Source organism: Enhydra lutris, unplaced genomic scaffold (assembly GCF_002288905.1).
Source record: "Enhydra lutris kenyoni isolate GAN:26980312 unplaced genomic scaffold, ASM228890v2 scaffoldscaffold5, whole genome shotgun sequence".
Taxonomy (NCBI): Eukaryota; Metazoa; Chordata; class Mammalia; order Carnivora; family Mustelidae; genus Enhydra; species Enhydra lutris.
In genome coordinates, this window is record NW_019154089.1 from 13,687,690 (window position 1) to 13,712,123 (window position 24,434).

At 37.7% G+C, this 24,434-nt stretch overlaps 1 protein-coding gene across 1 annotated transcript in view; it reads left to right on the plus strand.

Moving 5' to 3' along the window:
* The window catches only part of LOC111141182 (ubiquitin interaction motif containing 1), a 132,017-nt gene that overhangs the window by 92,385 nt on the left and 15,198 nt on the right, over positions 1-24,434 (plus strand). The window contains exon 10 of the mRNA XM_022493561.1: positions 438-591. Coding sequence (XP_022349269.1) covers positions 438-591 — 154 coding nt within the window. The remainder of the gene's footprint in view (positions 1-437; positions 592-24,434) is intronic.

The window sequence follows — 24,434 nt, forward strand, 5'->3', positions numbered from 1 at the left end:
GAGGATTAAATGAGTATTACATGCAGTGTTTAGCATATAGTTTACAGGTACTGAATAACTATTAAGTATATTAGTGTATCTCCCAATCTTCTGAATTTGGCAAACTGCTATTTTCCTTTTTTTTCAAGAGGGGGAGAGAGAGAGCATGCAGTGGGGGTGGATCAGGGCTGGGCAAAGCAGGGCAGAGAGAGAGAAAATCTTAAGCAGGCTCTGTGCCCAGCATGGAGCCTAATATGGGGCTCAGTGTCACCACCCTGAGATCAGGACCTGAGCCGAAATCAAGAGTCGGAGGCTTAACCTACTGAGCCACCCAGGTGCCTCAGTATTGTCTCTTTGAAAATAAATGAAATATGGGATGGAATCTCTTGCAGTTCTTTGAGGGAAAAGGTATTTTATAAAGTAAAGGTGTTACAGTTGCCATTTATTATTTTCTTCAGGTTGGTAACAGGGGAACTGCTGAGAAGGAAATACCTATTTCTACAGTCTCATCCAGTACCCAGGTCTCCTGCCCGCTATGTGACCAAGGCTTCCCACCCACAAAGATTGAACGACATGCCATGTACTGCAATGGGCTGATAGGGCAAGACACAGGTAAAACTTATCAGGATTTATCAAACTCTTTTCTTTGCATGGTAGTTTTGTAATCCTGTACAGTACAGTACAGTACAGGAAAAACGGATCACTCTTCCTCAAAGTTAAAGTTGTTGGGTTTGTTTTTCTTTCTCCTATCTACTTAATTCTCTATGCTTTTCATGTTCTTTATTACTTTGGCAGGTATACTGTTTTGTTGCACATACTCAGGAGGAAGGGAAGGGAAAAATCTTTCATTTTTTAATGTTTCAACTTATTCTTTGGTATATGTAGTCCAAAAATCAGTGCAATGCTATGGACCTTGCGTTTCATCTTACATATTTAGATATTGAGACTCCTTATGGAACTTGAGGAAATAAGTTCTAGAGTTGCCCGTTTTTTTTCAAAATTGAAGTATAGTTGACATACAGTGTTAGAAGAATTACCCATTTTTTATTCAAGACAAGTCCCTTGTGGGGTTTTGTATGTGAAAGTTGTGTTAAAACTCTAGCTAAGAAATATCCCTAATTTCAGTTCATGTCTTGTATTCTCCGCTGCGTCACCCTGGACTATTGATTACTTTTTGAAGAGAACATGAAAAATCTTGATTTTGGTGCAGTGTGAGTTACTGACCAAGAGAATCTGCTTGTTCATCACATCCTGTGAATTACCACCCCTAATCTTGCCTTTCTGTATATTTCTGAATATAATAGTATCAGCTCAGCTCTCTGTGGTCCAGGGTGTTGAATATAACCATACCTTAGATGATTGCAAGTGTTGCATGTCTCAGTCCTATTTGATTCCCATAACTTAGAAGTATTTGATCTGAAATTGTGTAATTGTGAGGTATTTTATAGGTTAAGATTTCTGGGAAAAGGGGCACCTGGGTGGCTTAGTTAAGAGGTTTTAAGAGGTTAAAGCCTCTGCCTTCGTCTCAGGTCATGATCTCAGGGTCGTGGGATCAAGACCCGTGTTGGGCTCTCTGCTCATCAGGGAGCCTGCTTCCCCCCTTCTCTCTGCCTGCCTCTCTGCCTACTTGTGATCTCTGTTAGATAAATAAATAAAATCTTAAAAAAAAAAAAAGACTTCCAGAAAAAAAGGCACGTGGTATTTAATTTTTCTGAAGTAATATTCTTTTTATTTATTATATAAGGTAGTACCTAAGCTTATAATTTAAATAAATTCATTGATTTTTTTTATTATAAAGTAATCATGTTCATTGTAATAATAATTGCTTTTATTTATTGAACACTTAAAATGAGTCAGATACTACTTACATAAATGGGACCATATTCAGTGTATACACACACACACTCAGTATATATGTTATTCTACAACTTGCTTTTTTTAAAATTTAGCAATAAATTTAGATCTTTCCATGGACAGATGTATTTTTTACATAATTGAGATCTTACTATCTATAAAATTTTGTATTTTGTTTTTTTCTACTAATAGCATAAAATTTCTCCCATGTCACTAAAAAGTTATGTGTAAAATATTTTTAATGCTTACATAATATTCTTTAATCTGAATTGCCTCCACTTACTTAGCTGTTGTGTATTTAGCATGTTTCAGCCACATTATACTTATATGTCACTGAGCCTTTTATGCCTAAAGTTGTTATATTTTGTGGTTATTTCCCAAGGATATAATGTGATACTAGTTTAGGTGATAGTAAAAAAGATGGGCTCTGGAATCTAGTCAGTTTGAGGTTAAATCCCATCTTTGTCACTTACCAGTGTGTGATTTTGTGCTAGTTTCCTAGCTTCCCTTTATGCAACTGGCCAGTTAATAGTAAGGACTTTATTTGATTTTTGTGAGGTTAAATGAGATATTTTAAGGAAAGTGCATAGCACTGTGCCTAGCACAGAGTAAATACTTAAGGACTTTTAGCTGCTGTTACTGTTCCCCTAGTAGAATTACTGGGTCAGAGATTTTGTCATCATTTTTAAGCGTCATTTTAATAGCATGGTTATCTTTTAAATACAGTGAAAGTTGAAGACCTAAATCTGAACATTATCTCTTTTGAGTAGAAGAACACTGAAGGACTAGGGTTCTAGATGTAATTTTAATTTGACATAGCTCTTCAGGTCTGATTTTTTTTTAGCAGAGAGTTCCAGTGACTGAAAGAATTCTGGGGATGGACATTTGGTGACCAGAGAAGGAAGAAACTATCTTGCCTATCTCACCATGCTTACCCAACTGGTATTAGTTATGAGTCAACAACCTACTCAGCACTGAGATCCAAAAATAAATGAATTTGAGAAGCTGAATGTACCTTGAGCTCTAGGAAAGATAACCTTCTTCTGGTCAGAGTTATTAGGTAAGGGGTAGTGTAAAGTGGTTCCTACTGACACCTCTGAGACTGAACTCTCATAGTTTGTGGTTAAACAGCAGGTTTTGGTATTGATTACTGTCCAAAGATATCTTTCAGCTATGTAATATTTGTCTTTTAGCCTGTTTTTCCTTACTAGGATGTGATGGGGCAACTCACAGCCCCAAATACTTGCTGTTGAAATTGATTCAGACTTGTTTCTGAGTATTCTGAAACCAATGCAGACTTAAACCACCAGAGCCAGGTTTTCTCATTGAACTTATTGAGAAGCTGAGACCATCAGGTGGGCAAAGGAGACTGAGATTTGCACTGTCATTCATTCAGGGAAAGCCTTTCAGATTCTCTTTATTCCCCTGGAACAAGGGCCAGTGACCCTATCTAATGCTGCTCAGTGGGATTTACAATCTGGTTGTGAGGACTCTTTCAGATATAGATATATGTATGTATGTTTTCTGATAGACTTGGAAGCCTGTATATTCTCAGCACTGTATGTCTTATAGCTCTGATCTAGATGTCTCAGACCTCCATGCAAAGATGTCTGCTGTGTCCTGAATGACAGTAACACTTTATAAATTTTTAAGATTTATTTATTTATTTTAGAGAGTAGGTGCTCACCTGAGGTTGGTGGGAGGGGCAGAGGGAGAGCATACTCTGCAATGAGCTCAGAGCCCAACTCAGGGCTTGATCCCATGACCCATGAGATCGCGACCTGAGCTGAAACCAAGAATTGGACACCCAACTGACTAATCTCCCAGGTGCCCTAAAACTTTCTTTTTCATAGGGAGATATGTTTTAAAAATTCGTTCGGGAGTGTAACTAGAATACTATAAATTTCAACACCAACTTGTCTACCTAGAATGAGAAATTTGATTCCTTTCTATCACATTAGTTCATCCAGATACTTAAGGAACATTTTTCTTTTCTTAATGGTGATAGAACTTATGTGGATTACTAAAGAAGTTTAAGACAGAATTTCTGCCATTAAGGAGCTTGCAGTCTCATTGGGGAGATAAGCATTAACCTAAGAAATTAATTAACAAGATGACACAAAGTCAATGATAATGTACTCAAATGAATGATTCTGACAGTAAGTTCAATAGGAAAAAGGAGAGCTGCAGTGAATAAGGGTGATGTCTCGGAGAGGATGAGTTTAGCCTGGGCTGGGAAGGCTGGATAGGTTTGGATAAATCCACGGCAAAGTAGGGGGCCCTTTCTCCTCCTATAGGTTAGATAAGATAGGAAGCAAGGGAAACAGCCACTAAACAACAGCTTCCACTTAATCTTCCTAGTAGTGTTAACTTGCTAACCTAAAATAACTCTTTATGACCCTATAAGAGAATTTGGAACAGGGAGTCCCCACTGGAACTGTCCCACTCTTTGCTTATTCCTGTGTCCTAGGAACAGAGTTTGGGGCTATAGGTGGGGTGGGGAAGTAGAGGAATTATGTAAAGCACCTCCTAGTGTGCCGTGTGCCTGCCATATTGTAGGTCCTCAATAAGTTTGCTGTGTTTTTTTTTTTTTTTTTTTTCCACCAGCTTTCCTCCCTGTCTTCCTTGCCAGAGATAGTAGTGATTGTTCTGATTCCTCTCACATATTATGACTAGAATCAGAGACCAAACCCTCAACTTAGTTTTTGGTAAAAGGGAGCCTCTCCTGCCATGGAAAGGAAAGAGTTATTCTTGAAAACATGTAAACCAGACTGAGAGACTGTTAGCCCAAATGCCTAAGGGGGTGGAATAAGAGAGAGGACTTACCTCCCAGAGTTAGGTGTCCAGCTCTCCCTTCCTTCCTGTTTTCTCCCAAATCTGATCCTATACATGCTTGATTTGGCTGTGTAAAAGAAATAGTAATTAGAGTCATTTACATGAAGTGTCTACCATTTATGCCTAGTTACCATGCAGCACAATAACAGTTATGCATATCATTAAATATGTGTCTGATTAACTTTGCTCTAAGTTTTATTTGATTATAATACTACACTCTGGGTAAGTTGGCTCAGTCTGCTCAGTTTGTTGCTCAATGACATGGCTATCCACAAGGATGGAAAATTAGAGGGAGTGAGTATTCTTTGCATTGTTTGAGGGGAGAAGATTTGCTAAATTAATCTAGACTAGGACAAAGGCAGGTTTTCTTTGTATTTGCTTTCTGGAAAATGTGTTTGAGACCATTTTTATTTAAACATTTGGGAAGACTTAAGCTCTCCATTTACTCATTCAGTAATTAATAAATAATTGCTCTATACCAAGTACTATGAACAGACTATACAAAGCTCCTGTCCTCATGGAGTTTATATTCTAGCAGTGGGGTATTGACAATAAATAAAAAAATATAGCATATGGTATGTATGTTATATTAATAATATTAATTAATATAAATAAACATACAGTATATTAAGTGGTGATAAGTATTTTGGAGAAGAAAAGAAAGCAGAGGACGAGGAGGTTAGGGAGTACTGAGGTCAGGAGATAGCAATTTAGAATAGGTGGTCAGGGAAGGTCCCATTGAGAAAGTGACATCTGAGCAGAGACCTAAAGGAAGTGAGGAATTTCAAGGCAGAGAGGAGAGTGGTTACAGGTAGGGGGAACAGTAAGTGCATAGACCTTTGGTTGTGAACAGCCTTGGTGTGTATGAGGAATAACAAGCCTGTGTGGCTGGAGTGAAGTAAGTGAGGGAAAGATAAACAATAAGATTAGAGAGGGGATTGGGGAGGGGACACGTGGACAGATTGGATAGGGTTCTTAGGCCATAGTAAGAATTTTAGCTTTTACTCTGAGCAAAGGGCAGGGGGTCGGGGAGAGCCATTGGAGAGATTTGAGCAAAGAATGAATTAGTATTGGAGCAAAGGATCACTCTGCTGTATGTATAGATTGTGAGGGTGGGGGTTAAGAGTGGAGGCTGGGAGAACATCCAACATTTTATTTTTGGCAGTATGATAGAATGGGAGAAACATGGGCTTTGGAACTAGACAGACCTGAATTTAAATTTCAGCTGTAATACTTGTCAGCTGGATAATATTTGACAAATGACCTTACCTTTTTGAGGATCAGATGCCTTGTTTGTAAAATTAGTTTGACATCATTAGGATTATCATGAGAATCAGAGACGTTTTAGGGGCACCTAGGTGGCTCAGTCAGTTAAGTGTCTGTCTTCAGCTTAGGTCATGATCCAGGAGTCCCAGGATTGAGCCCTGTACTGGGCTTCTTGCTCAGAGAGGAGTCTGTTTCTCACACTCTCTCTGCTCCCCCCAACCCCATGCTCTCTCTCTCTCTCTCACACTCTCCCTCTCAAATAAATAAATAAAATATTTTTTTAAAAAATCGGAGACACTGGGGCGCCTGGGTGGCTCAGTGGGTTAAGCCTCTGCCTTCGGCTCAGGTCATGATCTCAGTGTCCTGGGATCGAGCCCCACATCGGGCTCTCTGCTCAGCAGAGAGCCTGCTTCTCCTTCTCTACCTGCCTCTCTGCCTACTTGTGATTTCTCTGTCAAAAAAATAAAATCTTAAAAAAAAAAAAAAATCAGAGACACTTTATAAAGTAACTAGCCCTGTGCCTAGCATGCAGTATATGTTCAATAAATGGTAGCTGCTGTTATTATTGAATATTATTCCTGCTTGTGTAGTCTTTCTGAAGTCTGTGTCTGTGTGCCAATACGTAAAGGATAAGCCATCAGCCAGGTAGAGCTAAGGGCAAGATGAAAGGCAAGGAAGTGGTAAGTTGGTAAGAATAATAAGCTAGTGAGAAATAGATTGTAGAAGAGTTAGGGGAGCTGAAGGCATTAGCTGTGTACACTTTGAGCCTAGATACAGGGGTGTGGCTTAGAGTCAGGATACTGTTAAGAGTAGAAATTCTCTTCATGGATATCTCCTAGAAAAGTAATAATGGGTAAATGGGTGGATGGAGGTCAGAGTCCTTTCTGTAGACAGACTTGCCTAACAGCTAATAGAGGACTGAGGCCTAGAATAGGCTTGACTTGGGTGACTCAGCAAAAATCATAAAACCTGAACATCTCTAATGAAAAAAAATTTTTAATTAGACAAAGTTTGACTATTTTTGTTTTATATACCTGAATTTATCTACCTGACTCTAGTTTGTACCCCCACTTTATCTTCTCACTTGTGTTAATATGACTTTTGTTGTACCTAGGAGGTTAGATTAACTATATTCCTATTGACACCTAACTATTGAGGTGTTAACAATTGGGAAATAGCATAGGTTTAGTAAAAACATGGATTTTGGAGATTGAGGCCTGTGGGGAAATACACAAATCCAAGCATATTGAGATTATAGTGCAGTTGGACAGAAAAGGCATGCACATGAATAACTGTAACACAAGGTTAGAATTACTAATGGACATACAGTCTCTGAGGAAATGTGATTAGAGATTAAGATAGAAGGGCATCAATGTACAAGGCAAAAATCACATAAAAATATGAACAGTATACAGGAAAGAACAAGTGATTCAGTGTGGTTGTAGTATGGGCAGTATGAAAGAAAATAGTAGGCAATTGCAGAATGACAAATTAACTTGAAATATGTTGGTTAATATAGGGTAGAGTTTTTTTCAACTGTAAAAGAATTTTTTATGTGTTTACTTCACTATAGTATATAGGACTCTTTGGGATGTAAGTGTTAAAAATATAATTCAAGTAACCTTTAAGCAAAAAACAAGTTAGTTTGCATGGTAATTGGGAAGTCTGGCGTAGGTTTCAGACAGAGCTAGATCTAGGGTCTCAGATGATGTCTCTCCTCCATCTCTTGATTCTGCTTGTCTGTATTCAATAGATAGGTCTTTTCAAGGATGAACAAGATGTCTGCCTGCAGCTGTAGACTTTTAGCCTTTAATGGAAAGAAAGAGTGCTTTCTCCTGAAACTATAAGTCATTCTAGAGAAAGACTTTTGATTAGGCTTTATTTAAGTGTCCATCCGTGGTCTAGTCACTGTAACCAAGTAGATGGGTACGCATTGTTTATAAGTCAGAACGAGTAACAGAAAACCCTATTGATAACTGTGACAAAATTCTATAAATCACAGTAACACAAAACACCATTAACAATGGGTTTAATATATAGGGTTTCTTTTTCTCACATAACAAGGTATCTAAAATGAGGCAGTAGCTCAGCAATGTTAATGAGAATTTAGGCTTTTCTCTTTTGGCTCTACAACCCTTGACTTGTAGTTTCTTGAGTCATGGTTTCAAGGTGTTTTTTTTTTTTTTTTAATATAATTTGTTGAATTGCAGGTATGTAGAGCTTATTTTTTTTTTTAAGATTTTATTTATTTGTCAGAGAGAGAGAGTACACACAAGCAGGCAGAGGCAGCGAGAGGAGCAGGCTCCCTGCCAAGCAAGGATCCCCATGTGGAACTCGATCCCAGGACCCTGGGATCATGACCTGAGCCGAAGGCAGCGGCTTAACCAACTGAGCCACCTAGGGGTCCCAAGGTGGCTTTTTTTTTTTTTTTATCTTTAGACCTCAAATTTGTGTTCCAGGCAGGAAGGAGGGGTCAAAGGGACAAGGCTGTAGTTTTGACTATTGCGGTCTAATACTTCTGTATTTGGGAATCTAATATTCTTATAATCTTGTGGAATTAGGTCAGTTTTAAATTTAGTATTTGTTTATGTCTTTTGTTGTTTGTATGTCTTTATGTGTATAAAATTATACTGTCTTCAAAGTCGTTGATTAATTTGCTTTGTACAGTGATTCAACTTAACAGAAATTTTTGTGTTCTGCTAAATTATTTAGTGAAGTGTTGTGCTGGGGGTTCTCAAGAGGTGGTAAAGGGATATGAGAGAGCCGACTGGGACCTCAGATTTATACTCAGGGAATTTACAGTCCAGTATAGCAAATACACTTGGGCATAGCTAAGTATGATAACAAATCAGCTGAAGTACTAAAATAGAGGCACTAACCACTTATAAAGATGGAAGGGATTGCTTTTGGTTGGCAAGAAAAAGAACAGATTCTTATTTAAGTGTTCCCCTATATCAAGCATGGGTTTTTTTACCTTTTTTTTTTTTTTTTCCTCTTAAAGATAAACATCTAAGATAGCATGAACCTTGGGGTACCTGGCTGGGTCAGTCAGTGGAGCATGTGACTCTTGATCTTGGGGTTAAGAGTTGAAGCCCTGCATTGGGTGTAGAGATTACTTAAAAAATAAAATCTTTTAATAAAGAAAATTGAGCATGCTGGTGGTGTAAGCACTGTCTGAATTTCTGTTTAGAGTTACTTCTTTAAACTTGGATTACTAAAAGTGGAATTACTGGATTATATCTATAAAGTTTTAAGATTGCTTTCTAGAAAGATTTCAGTCATTTCAATTCTCACCACTAGCATAGGAGACTGTTCTTGTCACAACACCATTCCAAATGTTGAGGAATATTTCTTTTTTTCTTTTTTACAGATCTTGGCCTATTTGATAGATAAATAATGGCATTTCACTATACTTTATATTTCTTTGATTAGTAGTAATTTGAGATTTTTTTTCTTTTTTAAAAAAGCCAATTTGTCTTTCTTCTTTGAAGAATTGTTCTCTCAACTTTGCCCAAGTATCTTTTGGGTTCTTAGTCATTTATATAAGTTCTTTATAAATGATTTGCCTTTTGCTTCCAAGGTGCTTTCCAGGTTTTTTCTATCCATCCATCAGTTTACACCAAATTCCCAGATTTATGCAGCCTGAGACAGTAACCTCCTTGTGTGATTACTGTCGAAGCTTTTATTTCTTGAACAGGAGTGCTGATTCTGTAGAAAGATCTAATTGGTGTGAATAGAGGTGGCACTGATATGGGAAAAGAGTATTGGATTCCAAGCAAAATTAAGGGAGGGGGTGGGCATCAAGGAGAAAGGATAAAGAATTTATTGCTATTGATGAGGTAGGAGAAGGTTGTGGCCTGGTACGAGTCAGCAGGAGGAATTGGCAGGAGCCAGATGCCCAAACTGGTATGCTATTTAGTAGATTCCTCTTTGATAACTTGACTCCAGAACTGTTTGGCATTTTCTGGGATGGCCACCATCTTATTTGAATGCCTATTGCCATAGCTACTGGATGAACTCTTAGACCAGTACTTTCATCCCAGACTTGTTAAGTTGCACTGCATGTAACCCTTCTTCTCTTGTATTAATAATGTAGCAGCAGTGTGCCTCTTCCCTCCCCTCGCATCTTGGTTGTCTTCTGCCAACTTCTTTTCAACCTTTCTGTGGAACATTTCCTCATATCTGCTCCATTGTGATACAGTAATAAAATTGTGTGATTTGGCATATGAAATGGCAGTCTGGGTCTGTTTGAGTCCTAGGTGCCCTCACTCTTCTCATCTTATTCCTCTTAACATTGACTTTGTCTTTCTTCAGTTACCCCTGCTCGTTGTGCCTTGCTGCTAAAGAGCCAGACCTCAGGATTTCTTTTAACAGTTTTCTTCTGCCAGATGTGCTTATTCTTTCCTTGAAAAATAAAATAGCTCTTATTAACACCTGAGTTAATACCCAAAGCATTATGTGTTGAAGGAGTATTATCAGCTAAAAACCACTTTAGAGAAGTTCTCATCTCACACTTCATGATCTAGTCACACCTTTTAATTCAGCATCTAGAGCATTTTGAGAAAGAATAAAGTTCAAGGAATTAATATTAGATAAATCATTTCCATTAGAACTACCTTAGGGCCATAGACAGGACTTTAGTTACCTTAGAAGATAAGTATTAGTGTTATCTTCACTTTATTCACAAGGAAACTGTCATCGGAGAGGTTTAGTACTTGTCCAGCATCAGATAGTTAAAAAGCAGTAGAACTAGGGCCAAAGCTCAGGTTGGCTTGATTCCAGGGCTAGCATTCTTCATTGCTACAGGTTCTATCTGCCTTCCCATGTCTGGAGATGGGAATATACATAGTCAAGAAAGTTTGAGGAGACCATGGAAGCCTCAGCCAGTTTTAGGAAGCCAGAGTACTAGAATCCTTCATCCCTGAATGCAAACATGAAATCTGATCTCATCAGAATTGACCTTGTCAGCTTTTCAGTTACCTGGAAAAAACTGTTTGGTGGATTCAGACTACTTCCGAGCGAACAGAGTTGATATGACGTAAGTTACCTCTGAAAAGCATGTGTGCAAAGTGAAAGGATCAGATGTTATCAGAATTACTTCTGGTGGTGGCTGTGGAAATTGTCCATTCACAGGCTGACTTGTTACTAAGGAGTCTAAGTGCGTAATATAAAGGAAACACTTGATAGCAAGGTACTGTTTTTCCATTTAGTAAAAGGATTTAATTTGCTGAGTCTTTACAAATCATACCTAATATCAACCAATAAGAGCTACCATTTATGAGTACCTGCTATATACCAGGAACTGTGCTTTTTATATATTTTGCTTTAATTCTCATAACAACCTTTGAAGCAGATATTATTCCACTTTTATAGAAGAGGAAACTGATGAAAATAATTTGAGGAAAAATTATTTCCCCAATATCACATACCTAGAAAGTGGCAGAACTGGGCTATACAATCAGCTTTATTATTATTATTATTATTTATTATTTTTTACACAATCAGCCATAATTAAAAAGCTTATACTGCAAAGACTTATCCAGGAATGTTCAGGTTAAAAAAAAAAAAACACAAGATTCAGAACACTAAATTTAATATAATAGTCAATATATCATTTTAAGAATTTACATTAAAACTGTATATTTCTGGGGCACCTGGGTGGCTCAGAGGGTTAAAGCCTCTGCCTTCGGCTCAGATCATGATCCCAGGGTCCTGGGATCGAGCCCCACATCGGGCTCTCTGCTCAGCGGGGAGCCTGCTTTCTCTCTCTTTCTCTCTCTGCCTGCCTCTCTGCCTACTTGTGATCTCTGTCAAATAAATAAATAAAATCTTTAAAAAAAACTGTATATTTCTATAAGAACAAACTGATGATAATATAATTTTGAGAATCTTGGTGGAGGTAGGTGGAAGCAGAGGATGGGATCAGAAGTACACAGTTAAATAATGAGTTTTGAGAATAGTGTAGTTTTTAAGTTGGATGATTGGTTTGGATATATTTTCTTTTGTATATATATTATTAGCATTTTAAAGAGCTTATATGTTTCTATTACACTTCTTGTCATTCATTTCACTTCTATAGGAGCCTTGATAAAGCAGCCACTAGTAAAATTCAGAAAAGTTCAGAGGTTTTTTTTCCTCCATACAAAACACATTTAGTATTACCTTAATTTAGGCTCTGATGACAGTATGTGACCACTGATATAATTGCCATTAATGATTTTTTTTTTAAAAATCTTATTTATTTGACAGAGAGAGACACAGCAAGAGAGGGAGCAGAAGCAGAGGAAGTTGAGGAGGGAGAAGCAGGCTTCCCGCCAAGCAGGGAGCCTGATGCGGGGCTTGATGTGGGGCCTGATGTGGGGCTTGATGTGGGCCTCAATGCGGGGCTTGATTCCAGGATCCTGGAATCCATAACCTGAGCCGAAGGTAGATGCTTAACGACTGAGCCACCTAGCCGCCCCTACCATTATTGATTTTTAAGAGAGTAGCCTCTTGGGTTTTTTTCTGGGTTCTTTATATCTGTGCTACCTTTCATACCAGTTTCTTAAAAAGAAAACGGCCAGCTTAATTTTTACTATTGTCTTGCAGAAGGACCGTGGGTTATGTTTGTTTTAAATGCAAACATAAAATTTGACATAAAAATTGAGAGAATAGTAGTACTTTGAACCCCAGCATCCACCCATTCATCAACTCATGGTCACTGCTGTATTACCTGTATTCCATCCGTAACCACCTCTCCACAGATTATTTCAAATCAGATCCCACATATCCTTTCATTATATTATTACTGAGAATCCTTGGAAGATAAGATCTGTTTATTTTTTAATTTAATTTTATTTTTTTTTATTTTTTTTTTTTTTTAAGATTTTATTTATTTATTTGACAGAGAGATCACAAGCAGGCAGAGAGGCAGGCAGAGAGAGGGGAGGAAGCAGGCTCCCCTAGAGAGCAGAGAGCCCGATGCGGGGCTCGATCCCAGGACCCTGAGATCATGACCTGAGCCGAAGGCAGCGGCTTAACCCACTGAGCCACCCAGGCGCCCCTTAATTTTATTTTTTAATAGATTTTATTTGAGAGAGCACTAGAAGGGTAGAGGGAGAGAATCTTCAAGCAGACTTTCTGCTGAGCACGGAGCCCAACGCAGGGCTGGATCTCATGACCCATGAAAGTATGACTTGAGCTAAAACTGAGAGAATTGGATGCTCAACCAGCTGAGCCACCCAGACACCCCAAGATCTCTTTAAAAGAAAAGCCAATCTAACCATTATACTGTTATACCTAAAAATTATTATCATCAAATATTTGGTGAGTTCACATCTCCTTGAGTCTCCTAATTGTTTGAAACCAGGATCCAGTGAGGTTTATACAATGTAGAGAGTTTTTTTGATACTGATCTCTTAGGCACTCTTAATTTACAGGAGTCACACCTGCAAAGTGTTCCTTTTTAAGACTTAAAACACTCATGATTTCTACAGATAAGTTTAGGATTGTTATTAACAGTAACTGTGTCATAGTTGTTTTTATTCCCTCCACAGAATCAACAGTGCTATCCAGGTAGGCCCTCTGAAAATGTACTCTTTTAAAGCCAGAGTTGACAAACTTTTCTTAAGGGGACAGATAGTAAATATTTTAGGCTTCGCAGGCCATATGGTCTCTGTCACAGCTATACAGCTGTAATCTCATAGCATAAAAGCAGCTAGAGATAGATAATAGGTAAATGAATTAGGTGGCCATGTTCTAGTAAAGGTTTATTTCTAAAAACAGGTAGTCAGCCTATAATTTGCCTATCCCTGTTCTACAGCATTGGTTTTTCACGAGAGTTCTGTGGAGGTGTGGAAAGGGTATGGTAGCCAGTACTAGTATTATTATAAGAGTCTACCTTTACCACCTACCTCATTCATAACTCTGCTTTTGAGGGGCGCCTGGGTGGCTCAGTGGGTTAAGCCGCTGCCTTCGGCTCATGTCATGATCTCAGGGTCCTGGGATCGAGTCCCGCATCGTGCTCTCTGCTCCGCAGGGAGCCTGCTTCTTCCTCTCTCTCTGCCTGCCTCTCTGCCTACTTGTGATCTCTGTCAAATAAATAAATAAAATCTAAAAAAAAAAAAACAAAAAACTCTGCTTTTGAGTTTTTATATATTGTGTGTCAAATGAGATTTTATTTGAAAACAGAATTCTTATATTTAGGAAGAAAGAGTTTTAGTTTACAGGTCTATAACATATTCTTAGTCTTTATAACAGTGACTCCTATTACTATTGCTTTGTATTAAGCACTATGAACTTATGTATTTGTACTTACCCTTATCTCATCTGATCTTTGTAGCAACCTACAAATTCTGTCATTCCCAAGGAGTAGTAGGTATCTTTGTCAAAATCACCAAACTAGTAAATTAGATTGTTTGACTTTTTTTTTTTTTTTTTTTTTTAAAAGATTTACTTACTTGAGTTAGGGGCAGAGGGAGAGAGAATCTCAAGCAGACTCCCCACTGAGCAATAAAGCCTAATGCAGGGCTCCATCTCATGACCCTGAGATTATGACCTAAGCCAGTATTAAGAGTTGGAGGCTTAACCAACTGAGCCACCCAGGTGCCTCTGGTTTGTTTGGCTTTTTATTACTAAGACAGGAATTCTCTGTATGTCCTGAATACTAGACATTTGTCACACACATGTTCTTAAGACAATTTCTTCTAGTCTGTGACTTGCCTATTTCCTTAATGGTGTCTTGAGCAGAAGTTTCAAGATGAAATTTAATATGTCAGTTTTTTTCTTTTATGCTTATTGTTTTCTGAATTAATTTTTGTGGAAGGTGTGAAGTAAGGGTTGTGGTTTATTTCTCCTGTATGATTATCAGTTGTTCCAGTACCATTTGTGGAAAAAACTTCTTTTTCTTAATGTAATACTTTGTTGCCTTTTTTTTTTATTTTTAATTTTTTATTAACATATAATGTATTATTAGCCCCAGGGGTACAGGTCTATGAATCGCCAGGTTTACACTTCACAGCACTCACCATAGCACATACCTTCCCCAGTGTCCATAACCCAGCCACCCTCTCCCTACCCCCTGGCAACCCTCAGTTTGTTTTGTGAGATTAAGAGTCTCTTACGGTTTGTCTCCCTCCTGATCACTTTGTTGCCTTTTTAGAAAAATTAAATGACCATGTAAGTGAGGTCTTGGTTCTCTATTATAGTTCACTGATCTGTTTGTTTATCTTTATGCTAATGATGCAAATATCTTGATTATAGTAGCTTCATAGTAAGTCTTGAAGTCAGGTAGCAAATTTCCCCTTGTTCTTTTTAAAGATTGCTGGATATTACAGTCTTTTGCATTTCTGTATAAATTTTAGAGTCAACTTGTAAGTATATTTCTTAGTTTCCAACTTTATCTCTGTTAATATTTTTCTTGAAGTATATTTTATCTGATAGAACAACTTAACAGTATTAGCTGTTTCAGCCCTTTTATGTCTACTGTTTGCCTAGTATACCTTTTTTTTAACATATTTGTATTTCCTTTTTTTTTTTTTAAGATTTCATTTGTTTATTTGACAGAGAGATCAAAAGTAGGCAGGGTGGGGGGGGAAGCAGGCTCCCCGCTGAGCAGAGAGCCTGATGTGGAGCTCGATCCCAGGACTCTGGGATCATGATCTGAGCCGAAGGCAGAGGCTTTAGCCCACTGAGCCCCAGGCACCTCTCTCTCTCTTTTTTTTTTTTTTCTAAGATTTTATTTATTTGTTTGAGAGAAAGAGTAAGAGAGCACAAGCAGGGGAAGTCCAGAGGGAGAGGGAGAAGCAGGCTCACCGTTGAGCAGGGAGCCTGATGTGGGTCTCGATCCCAGGATCCTGGGATCATGACCTGAACCAAAGGCAGATGCTTAACTGACTGAGCAGCCCATGTACCCTGTATTTTTTTTTTTAAGGATTTATTTATTCATTTGAGAGAGACAGACAGCACATGCTCAAGGGGCAGAGGGGCAGTGGGAAAGAGAAACTTAAGTAGATTCCATGCTGAGTGAGGATCATCACCCTAAGATCATGACCTGAGTGAAAAACAAGTTGGTTGCTTAACTGACTACACCACCCAGGTGCCCCAATATTTTCATTTTTATTTTTAAAGTGAGTCTCTCCTAGACAGCCAACCATTGAGTCATGCTTTTTATCCATTCTGTAATCTCTAATTTTTAATTGGAAAATTTAGTCAGTTGACATTTAAAATATAATTATTGATATGGTTGGATTTAGATCTATTGTTTTATTGTTTTGTTGTCGGTCTCTTGTTTTTTTCCGTTTTTTTTTCTTTCTTTTCCTTTGATTATTTGAATATGGTAATAGAATTTTTTTTTTAAGATTTTATTATTTGTCAGAGAGATAGAGTTCAGGTGGGCAGAGTGGCAGGCAGAGTCAGAGGGAGAAGCAGGCTCCCCGTGGAGCAAGGAGCCCAATGTGGGACTCGATCCCAGGATGCTGGGATCGTGACCCGAGCCCAAGGCAGCCGCTTAACCTACTGAGCCTCCCAGGCGTCCCTGTTAATAGAATTTTTTAAAGCTATACCTCTTTGTATCTTCAGTGGCTGCTCTGGGGATAGTAGGCTTTTCACAGTCTACTTACACCACTTCTTAAAAAAGTATAGAAATCTCATAACTATATAAGTCCATTTACTGTATTTTCCCTTTTGTTTTATGCTGTAGTTGTCAAATGTCTCATGTATATCTCTATATATTTTAAACCCCACAAAACAGTGCTAAAGATTTCTGTGTTTTTATAGTAATAAATAGTAATCATTTCTAATACTCTGAAGTTCTTCCTAATGATCTGAGTCTATATTGTATCATCCCCTTCAGCCCGAAGAATTGCCTTTAGCATTTCTTACAGTTTAGGTCTACTGGCCACAAACTTAGCATATTATTATCTAAAAAGGTCTTGGTTTTACCATCATTCTTGAAGGATATTTTTACTGAATATAGAATTGGGTTGATATGTATTTTTTTCCCCTTAGCACTTTAAAGACTTTATTCCACTTTCTTCTGGCCTCCATACTTTATGATAAGAAATCTGTGATCATTCAAATTGTTGTACTCCTGTAAGTTGAAAACGTCACATTTGCCTCATTCTTTTTGTATGTTAAGTAATCTTGAATTTTATATTGGGCACTGTGAATGTTATTTTGTGGATATTCTAGAGTCTATCTTATTTCTCAAAGTATTGTTTGTTTTATTAGTTAACTGGGTTGGAATCAAACTGCTCATTCTTGTTTGGGGAGGCAGTTCAAATCTTAATTTGGTTCCTTTATCCTCAACTGGATTCTCTCTTGTACATGAGTGATTCTGGAGTCAGTAGGATACCTGGGTAGAGTTTATTTACAGAAAGTGGGTCTTCCCTTTCAAAAGTTTTTCCTCTCACCATATTCGTCAGTTTGGATTTGTCTGATGTTTTTATATTACTAGATTCAGGTTAAACATTTTTGGCAAGAATATAACAAAGGGAATGTTGTAGTCTTCTAAATGCATCATGTCTTAGTTATTTGGGGCTGTTGTAACAAAGTACCACAGACTATAAACAACAGAATTTATTCTGTGGCCTATAAACAACAGAATTTATTTCTCACAATTCTGGAGGCTGGAAGTCTGAGATCAGGTGCCAGCATTGTTGAGTTCTAGAGAGCCTTCTTCTGGGTTATACATCACTGACTTTCTGCTACATCTCATGTGATAAAAGGAGAGAGCTCTGGTTTCTTCAGCCCCTTATGATGGCACTAATCCCACTCATGAAGGCTTCACTCTCTCATCAGCTAATCACTATGCAAGGGCCTCACCTTCTAATACTGTCACATTGGGAGTTAGAATTTCAACATATGAATTATGGGGGGACACAAGCAGTCAATCCGTAACATCACATCAAAGGCAAATCATCAGTTTGTACTAGTGGCATTGTTAAATTTGATCTTCTCTTTAAGCTGGTGTCTACCAGATTTTTTTTCTATGAAGTTACCCTTTCCCCTTTTTGTGATCAGTATGTCATCTATGGCGTAGTGCTTTGAGGCTATATGAATATTCTGTTCCCAAGCAGGCTTTCACCCATGGTGTTAGCAGCAATTGGTGATTCGGTGTTAGCATCAATTGGTGATTCTTGCTTAAATTAATTATTACTATAACAGTAAATGATTATTTTTTTTAAAATTTCTGCCGTTCTACATTGATTAGCTGACATTCTTTTGTGAAGAGGAACTTTCTTCCTTATCCCTTGTTAGTATTTTTTAATGTGGAATGAACTCATGGATTCATTTTTTTCTTGAGATTTTTTTATTTTGAAGTCATCTCTGTGTTCAGTGTGGGGCTCAAAATCACAACTCCAAGATCAAGATTTGCATATTCCTCCAGCTGAGCCAGACAGGTGCCCTGGATTTATTTTTTAAATTCAGTGTGTTGTAATTCATTCTTTCCAGTAGTCATTTTGGTGTTCCAGTTGTTCCAGATTTGATCAGGGGAAGTCCCTTGAGGTTGTCTTCTGTAAATTTTGGGTATGTGCCTATCAATTATTTTGAGCACTTTGTTTTTACTACAAGAGGTTATGGGTTACCATGACTTATCCTGTTTAGATCTGGAATTTGCCATTTCCCAACGGCTCTACTCCTGATCATTTGCCTTCTAACAGTTTTTTTTGAGCATCATGTCTTTATTGTAGAAGATTTTAGGGAAATTTTATTCAGAAAAAAATTATCCATGGCCCTGTCCAATCCAAACCACTGCTATAATTTGATATGTATCCTTTCTTTCCTTTTTTTTTTTTTTTAACATAGTTTTTACTGGCACATTTTATGTTGAGCCTAGTTTTTATTTTCATTGTTTAACAGTAAAATGAATCCTTATAAACTTATTTTCCAGCTTCAGCAGTATTAACATATGACATATCTTTTTTCACTTATAACATGCTTCCCACCCACCCCCCCACTAGATTTTGGGGAAGCAATTTTTAGGCATATATCATCTATAAATACTTTAATATATATCTCTAAAAGATAAGGACTATTTTTTTAAAAAATACAGCCACAGTACCATTATTACACCAGTCAGCATCTCTTTTCCCTAATTATCTCATAAGTTTTTAAAAATAGTTTGTTCAAATCAGGGTCCAAATAAGTTTACACATTGCATTTGGTTGATGTCACTCAAGTCTCTTTTAATCTCTGTTATCCTCCTTTCTCTCTCTTTTTTTCTTTACAGTTTATTTGTTAAAGAGACTAGCTTTTTGTCTTTCAGAATTCCCTTTCTGGATTTTGCTGATTGTATCCCTATTCTATCTTTAGTGTTATTCTGTTCTAGACAGTGATTTCTGAAAACATCTAGTTAGATTTGAGGTTTGATCAGATCCAAGGTTTGATCAGATTCAGTTTGGATTTTTTTTTTTTTTTTTGAGAAGAGTATGTTATAGATGATACTGTATGTTCCATATTGCATCAGTTTGGGAAGCAATCTTTATGATGTTATCTTTTATGATGTTGCGATTGATCAGTAGGGTTAACCTAATTCATTCATTGGAAAGCCAGTGCTTTCAACTAATGGTCACTGGTGATCATTGCCTAGATCTGTTATTTCATGAAGGGTGTCTCCTAATATATTTTTTAAGATTTATTTATTTATTTATTTATTTGAGAGAGAGACAAAGAGAGACCTTCTGAGTAGGGGGAGGGCCAGAGGGAGAGAATCTCAAGCAACTGCCTGCTGAGCACAGAGCCTGCCGTGGGGCTTGATCCCAGGACCCTGAAATTACTACCTGAGCTGACTGAGCCACTCAGGCAGCCTGTCTCCTAATATTTCAACAGTTATAAAGTGGTATATATATGGAAAAAAAAAGGCAACATAGAAAAATCATTACCCCCCTGCCATTACAGTTAATATTTTGGTGTATTTTCCGTTTTTATTTTGAATTCCTGTGTAGTATTTCATCTTGTGTTTGAACATTAGGTTGTTTAAATATTTCATTGTTACAAATAATGCTTTGATAAAATATCTTTGTCTTATGAATCTCATTTAAATTCAGATGATTTCCTCAGTATCGATTCCAAAAGTATAATTAATGGGTCAGTAGATATGAATTATTTTAAAATTCTAGATAAATATTGTCAAATTGCTTAAATTCCAGCTGTTAAAGAAAAAAATTCTGCTATAAATATTATGCACAAGTACTAGTAAGAACTAGACAAGTGACTGTTTTCCTAAGACCTCTAAATTATTCAATACCTCATAGATTGAGGAATTTTGTTCATAAAAATATAATGGTGGTAGACCCTTTATTTCTGTATCTTAAGTAGGGATTATGTGACTTAAAGATTTTTCTCAGTATTTACTCTTGCCTTTAGCCTCAGGTTGGGGGGCACTGCTAAGAATATTTTTATATTATTACTTTTGTCTTTGTATGGATAGGTATTGAGCAAGCCATGCTAACACTTTAGATGCAATGGCTAACTATACCAGCACTGAAGTTTAGGGTCAGGAGCTCAACATTCTTGAGAAAGCAAGCTTATCTCTAAACTTGAGAGGAAATTACTACAACTTGAATAGGACAGGGGACCTTTATGGCTTCTCTGAAACAAAGAAGACAATTTGGTATTGTGGTACTGGTTTTGGAGTCTAACAGACTTGGAATTGTATCCAAGACCAGGTATTTACAGAATTGAGGCCTCTGAGTCTTTATTTTGCTCATCTGTAAAGTGGACCCAGTGAAGCCTGCCTGTTTTAGGGTTGTTTATACTTAGGAAGTGTCAACATAATCATTAGAGTATTTGAATTAGAAGCTATCTTCAGTAGAATAAGATTATCAAGTCTAGTAACCTGAGAGAGCAAAAGGAATTTATTTATTGAATGGAATGAGGTAGATAAGGCTTTTCTGTTTCAAAAGTTATTTTAGATCAGACTCAAGAGATAATTCCATCTAAGTTATAATAGTATTCTATTGTGTTTTTTTTTAAGATTTTATTTATTTATTTTGAGAGAGAGTGTGTGCACAAGCATGGGGGAGGGGCAGAGAAAGAGAGGGAGAAGCAGACTCCCCACTGAACAGGGAGCCAGAAGTGGGGCTCAATCCCAGGGCCCCAGGGTCATGACATGAGCTGAAGGTAGGCGCTCAACCGACTGAACCACCCAGGCACCCCCAAAATATTCTCTTGTTCTTAAAGCCAAGAAAATACTCCGGAAAACTTGTGAATAAGAAACGACCTTGCCAAATTGATGAATTATATATATGTTTATATCGAGTGTCAATTTTATGCCAGGAATGTAGAATACTGAAGTGATTAAGAGACAGTCTGCTAGGGGAGATAAGTAGGTAAAGCAGTAAATAGAGTGTTGTGTGAAAAGTGCTGTGATAGATGCACAGAGGGCCCTGTTTAAGTGTAAAGTTTGGGGCCTTCTTGGGTCAGGGAAGACTTCCAGGGTACTCCCACTGTTAATGCTGGGCCTGAGTTATTCTGAGAGCAGTATGGAAGATTGGAAGGGTTGAAGCTAGAAACAGAGAGAGAAGTAACAAAGGAGTGTCAGTGGAAGTGGACAGATAGGAGAATCTTTCAGTGAGAGAATCAATCACACTTTGTGACTGGGGATCAGGTTGAAAGAAGGGAGCTTTGATTTTGGTTTCTGCCTAAGCCCATTGTAGGGTGCTCAACTTAGAGAGTCCCCCTGAGTAAAATTCAGAAGATGACTATTTATTTATACTGTATTATTTATGTTTCTTTACTGACAATCCCAATCAACAATTTATATATAGCACCTACTATAACCCAGATACTCTTATACAAGCTGAGAATACAGTTCTGAACAAAAGAGAAATCTGTGCTCTCATGAAGCTTACATTCTCATGGATAAAACAAATGATAAATAAAACTTAAGAAAAATAAGGCAAGAATCAGAGGATAGAGAGGGAAGGCAGTGGGCGGCGGGTGGAGGGGAGCTCTTAACTTATTAGATCAACGAAGACTTCTTTTTTTTTTTTTTTTAAAGGTTTTTATTTATTTATTTATTTATTTGACAGACAGAGATCACAAGTAGGCAGAGAGGCAGGCAGAGAGAGAGAGGAGGAAGCAGGCTTCCCGCCGAACAGAGAGCCCGATGTGGGGCTCAATCCCAGGACCCTGGGATCATGACCTGAGCTGAAGGCAGAGGCTTTAACCCCCTGAGCCACCCAGGCAGCCCCCAAGGAAGACTTCTTAAGGTGATATTTGAATCGAGTCATTCCAGGTAAAGGGAATAACTATAAAGCTCCTAAAGCAAGAGTGTGTTTGACATGTGTCTTACAGCAGCAGGGAAGCCACAATGAGTACAGTGGGATGAGCAACAGGGGAAAAGAGAGGAGAGATCAGATCAGTGATCAGATTATCTGGGTTTTTGCACTTTATTCTAAATATGATGAAATGCCATGGAACGGTTGAGAGCAAGGAAGTGATGTAATCCAGCTCTGGCTACTGTGTGAAATGTAGTCTGTAGAAGGCCAGGAGCAAAACTAGAAGTGAACAGGAGGCACTTGGAATATTCCAGGCAGGGTCTAATGTTTCTTTGGATCATAGTGATAGCTGTGAGGTAAAGAAGTTGCCAAATTTGGGATGTATGTTGAAGATTGAATTTACAGGATTTTCTGGAGTGAGAAACTCAGGTAACACCATAGTTTTGTCCTAAGCAACTGGTTTAATTATGACTCCATTTTTTGAGATTAGGAAATTCAAGGGATCCAAAATAGCCAAAACAGAACAAAGTTGAGGGTTCACACTTCCTAATTATATAACTTACCAATCAAGACAGTATGCTGCTGGCATAAGGAGATAGATGGATGGATGGATGGAATAGAATTGAGAGCTCAGAATTAAAACCATACATTTATAGCTAATCAGGTTTCAACAAGGCTATCAAGATAATTCAGTAGGGGGAAATAGTCTGTTCAACAAATGGTGCTAAGACAACTGAATATCCACATGCAAAAGAAAAAGTTGACTCCTACTTCACACTATATACAAAAAATAGATCAAAGACCTAAATGTAAATACTAAAAACTCTGTAGCTCTCTTAGGGGTAAATCTTCAGGATCTTAGATTTGGCAGTGGATTCTTAGTTATGACACCAAAAATTTAAGCAATATAAGACAAAAATAGATAAAATAGATAAATTAGACACCATCAAAATTTAAAACTGCTGTACATCCAAAGGATGCTATCAAGAAAGTAAAAAGAAAAATATACAGAATGGGAGAAAATATTTGCAGAATTTATGTCTTTTAAGGGTCTGGATTCCAGAATATATAAAGAACTTTTACCATTCAACAACAAAAAGATAACCCAATTAAAACAAAGGACTTGACCACAATAGCTAAACTATGGAAAGAGCCTAGATGTCCGTCAACAGATGAATGGGTAAAGATATGGTATATATATACAATGGAATACAATGTAGCCATCAAAAAACCAAAGTCTTGCCATTTGCAATGATGTGGATGGAGCTAGAGGCTATTATGCTAAGCAAAATAAGTCAGTTGGAGAAAGACTAATATCATATGATCTCACTGATAAGAGGAGTTTTAGAAATAAGACAGAGGATCATAGAGGAAGGGAGGGAAAAAATGAAACAAGATGAAACCAGAGAGGGAGAGAAACCATGAGACTCTTAAATCTCAGGAAACAAACTGAGGGTTGCTGGAGGGGAGGAGTGGGGAGGGATGCAGTTGTTGGGTGATGGACGTAGGAGAGGGTATGTGCTATGGGGAATGCTGTGCATTGTGTAAGACTGATGAATCATATACTTGTACCCCTGAAATAAATAATACATTTTATGTTAATTTTAAAAAATTAAAAAAACCCGGGGCACCTGGGTGGCTCAGTGGATTAAAGCCTCTGCCTTCGGCTCAGGTCATGATCCCAGGATTCTGGGATCGAGCCCCGCATCAGGCTCTCTGCTCGGCAGGGAGCCTGCTTCCTCCTCTCTCTCTCTCTGCCTGCCTCTCTGCCTACTTGTGATCTCTATCTGTCAAATAAAAATAAAATAAAAATCTAAAAAAAAAAAAAAAAAAAAAAAATTAAAAAAACCCAAAGCACTGAAGTAGATATTTCTCCAGAGATGTACAAATGGCCAACAAGCACATGAAGAAATGATCAGTATCATTAGTCAATAGAGAAATTCAAGTCAAAACCACAAGATACTTCACACCCACTAGAATCGCTATTTAAAAAAAAAATAAAAGTAACAAATGTTGGGAAGAATTTGGAGAAATTGGAAACCCCCCCCAAGTACATTTTCTGTGGGAAGATAAAATGGTGCAGTGGTCCCCCAAAAAAATTCCTTGGTATGCATTACTGATATATGCGACAGCTTGGATGAACCTTGGAAACATATGTTAAGTGAAGAAAGCCAGTCACAAAAGACCAAACATAGTATGATTCCATTTATATGACATGCCCGAATAGGCAAACCCATAGAGACAGAAGTAAATCAGTGGTTTGTCTAGGGCTGGAGGTTAGCAGGGAAATGGAGAGTG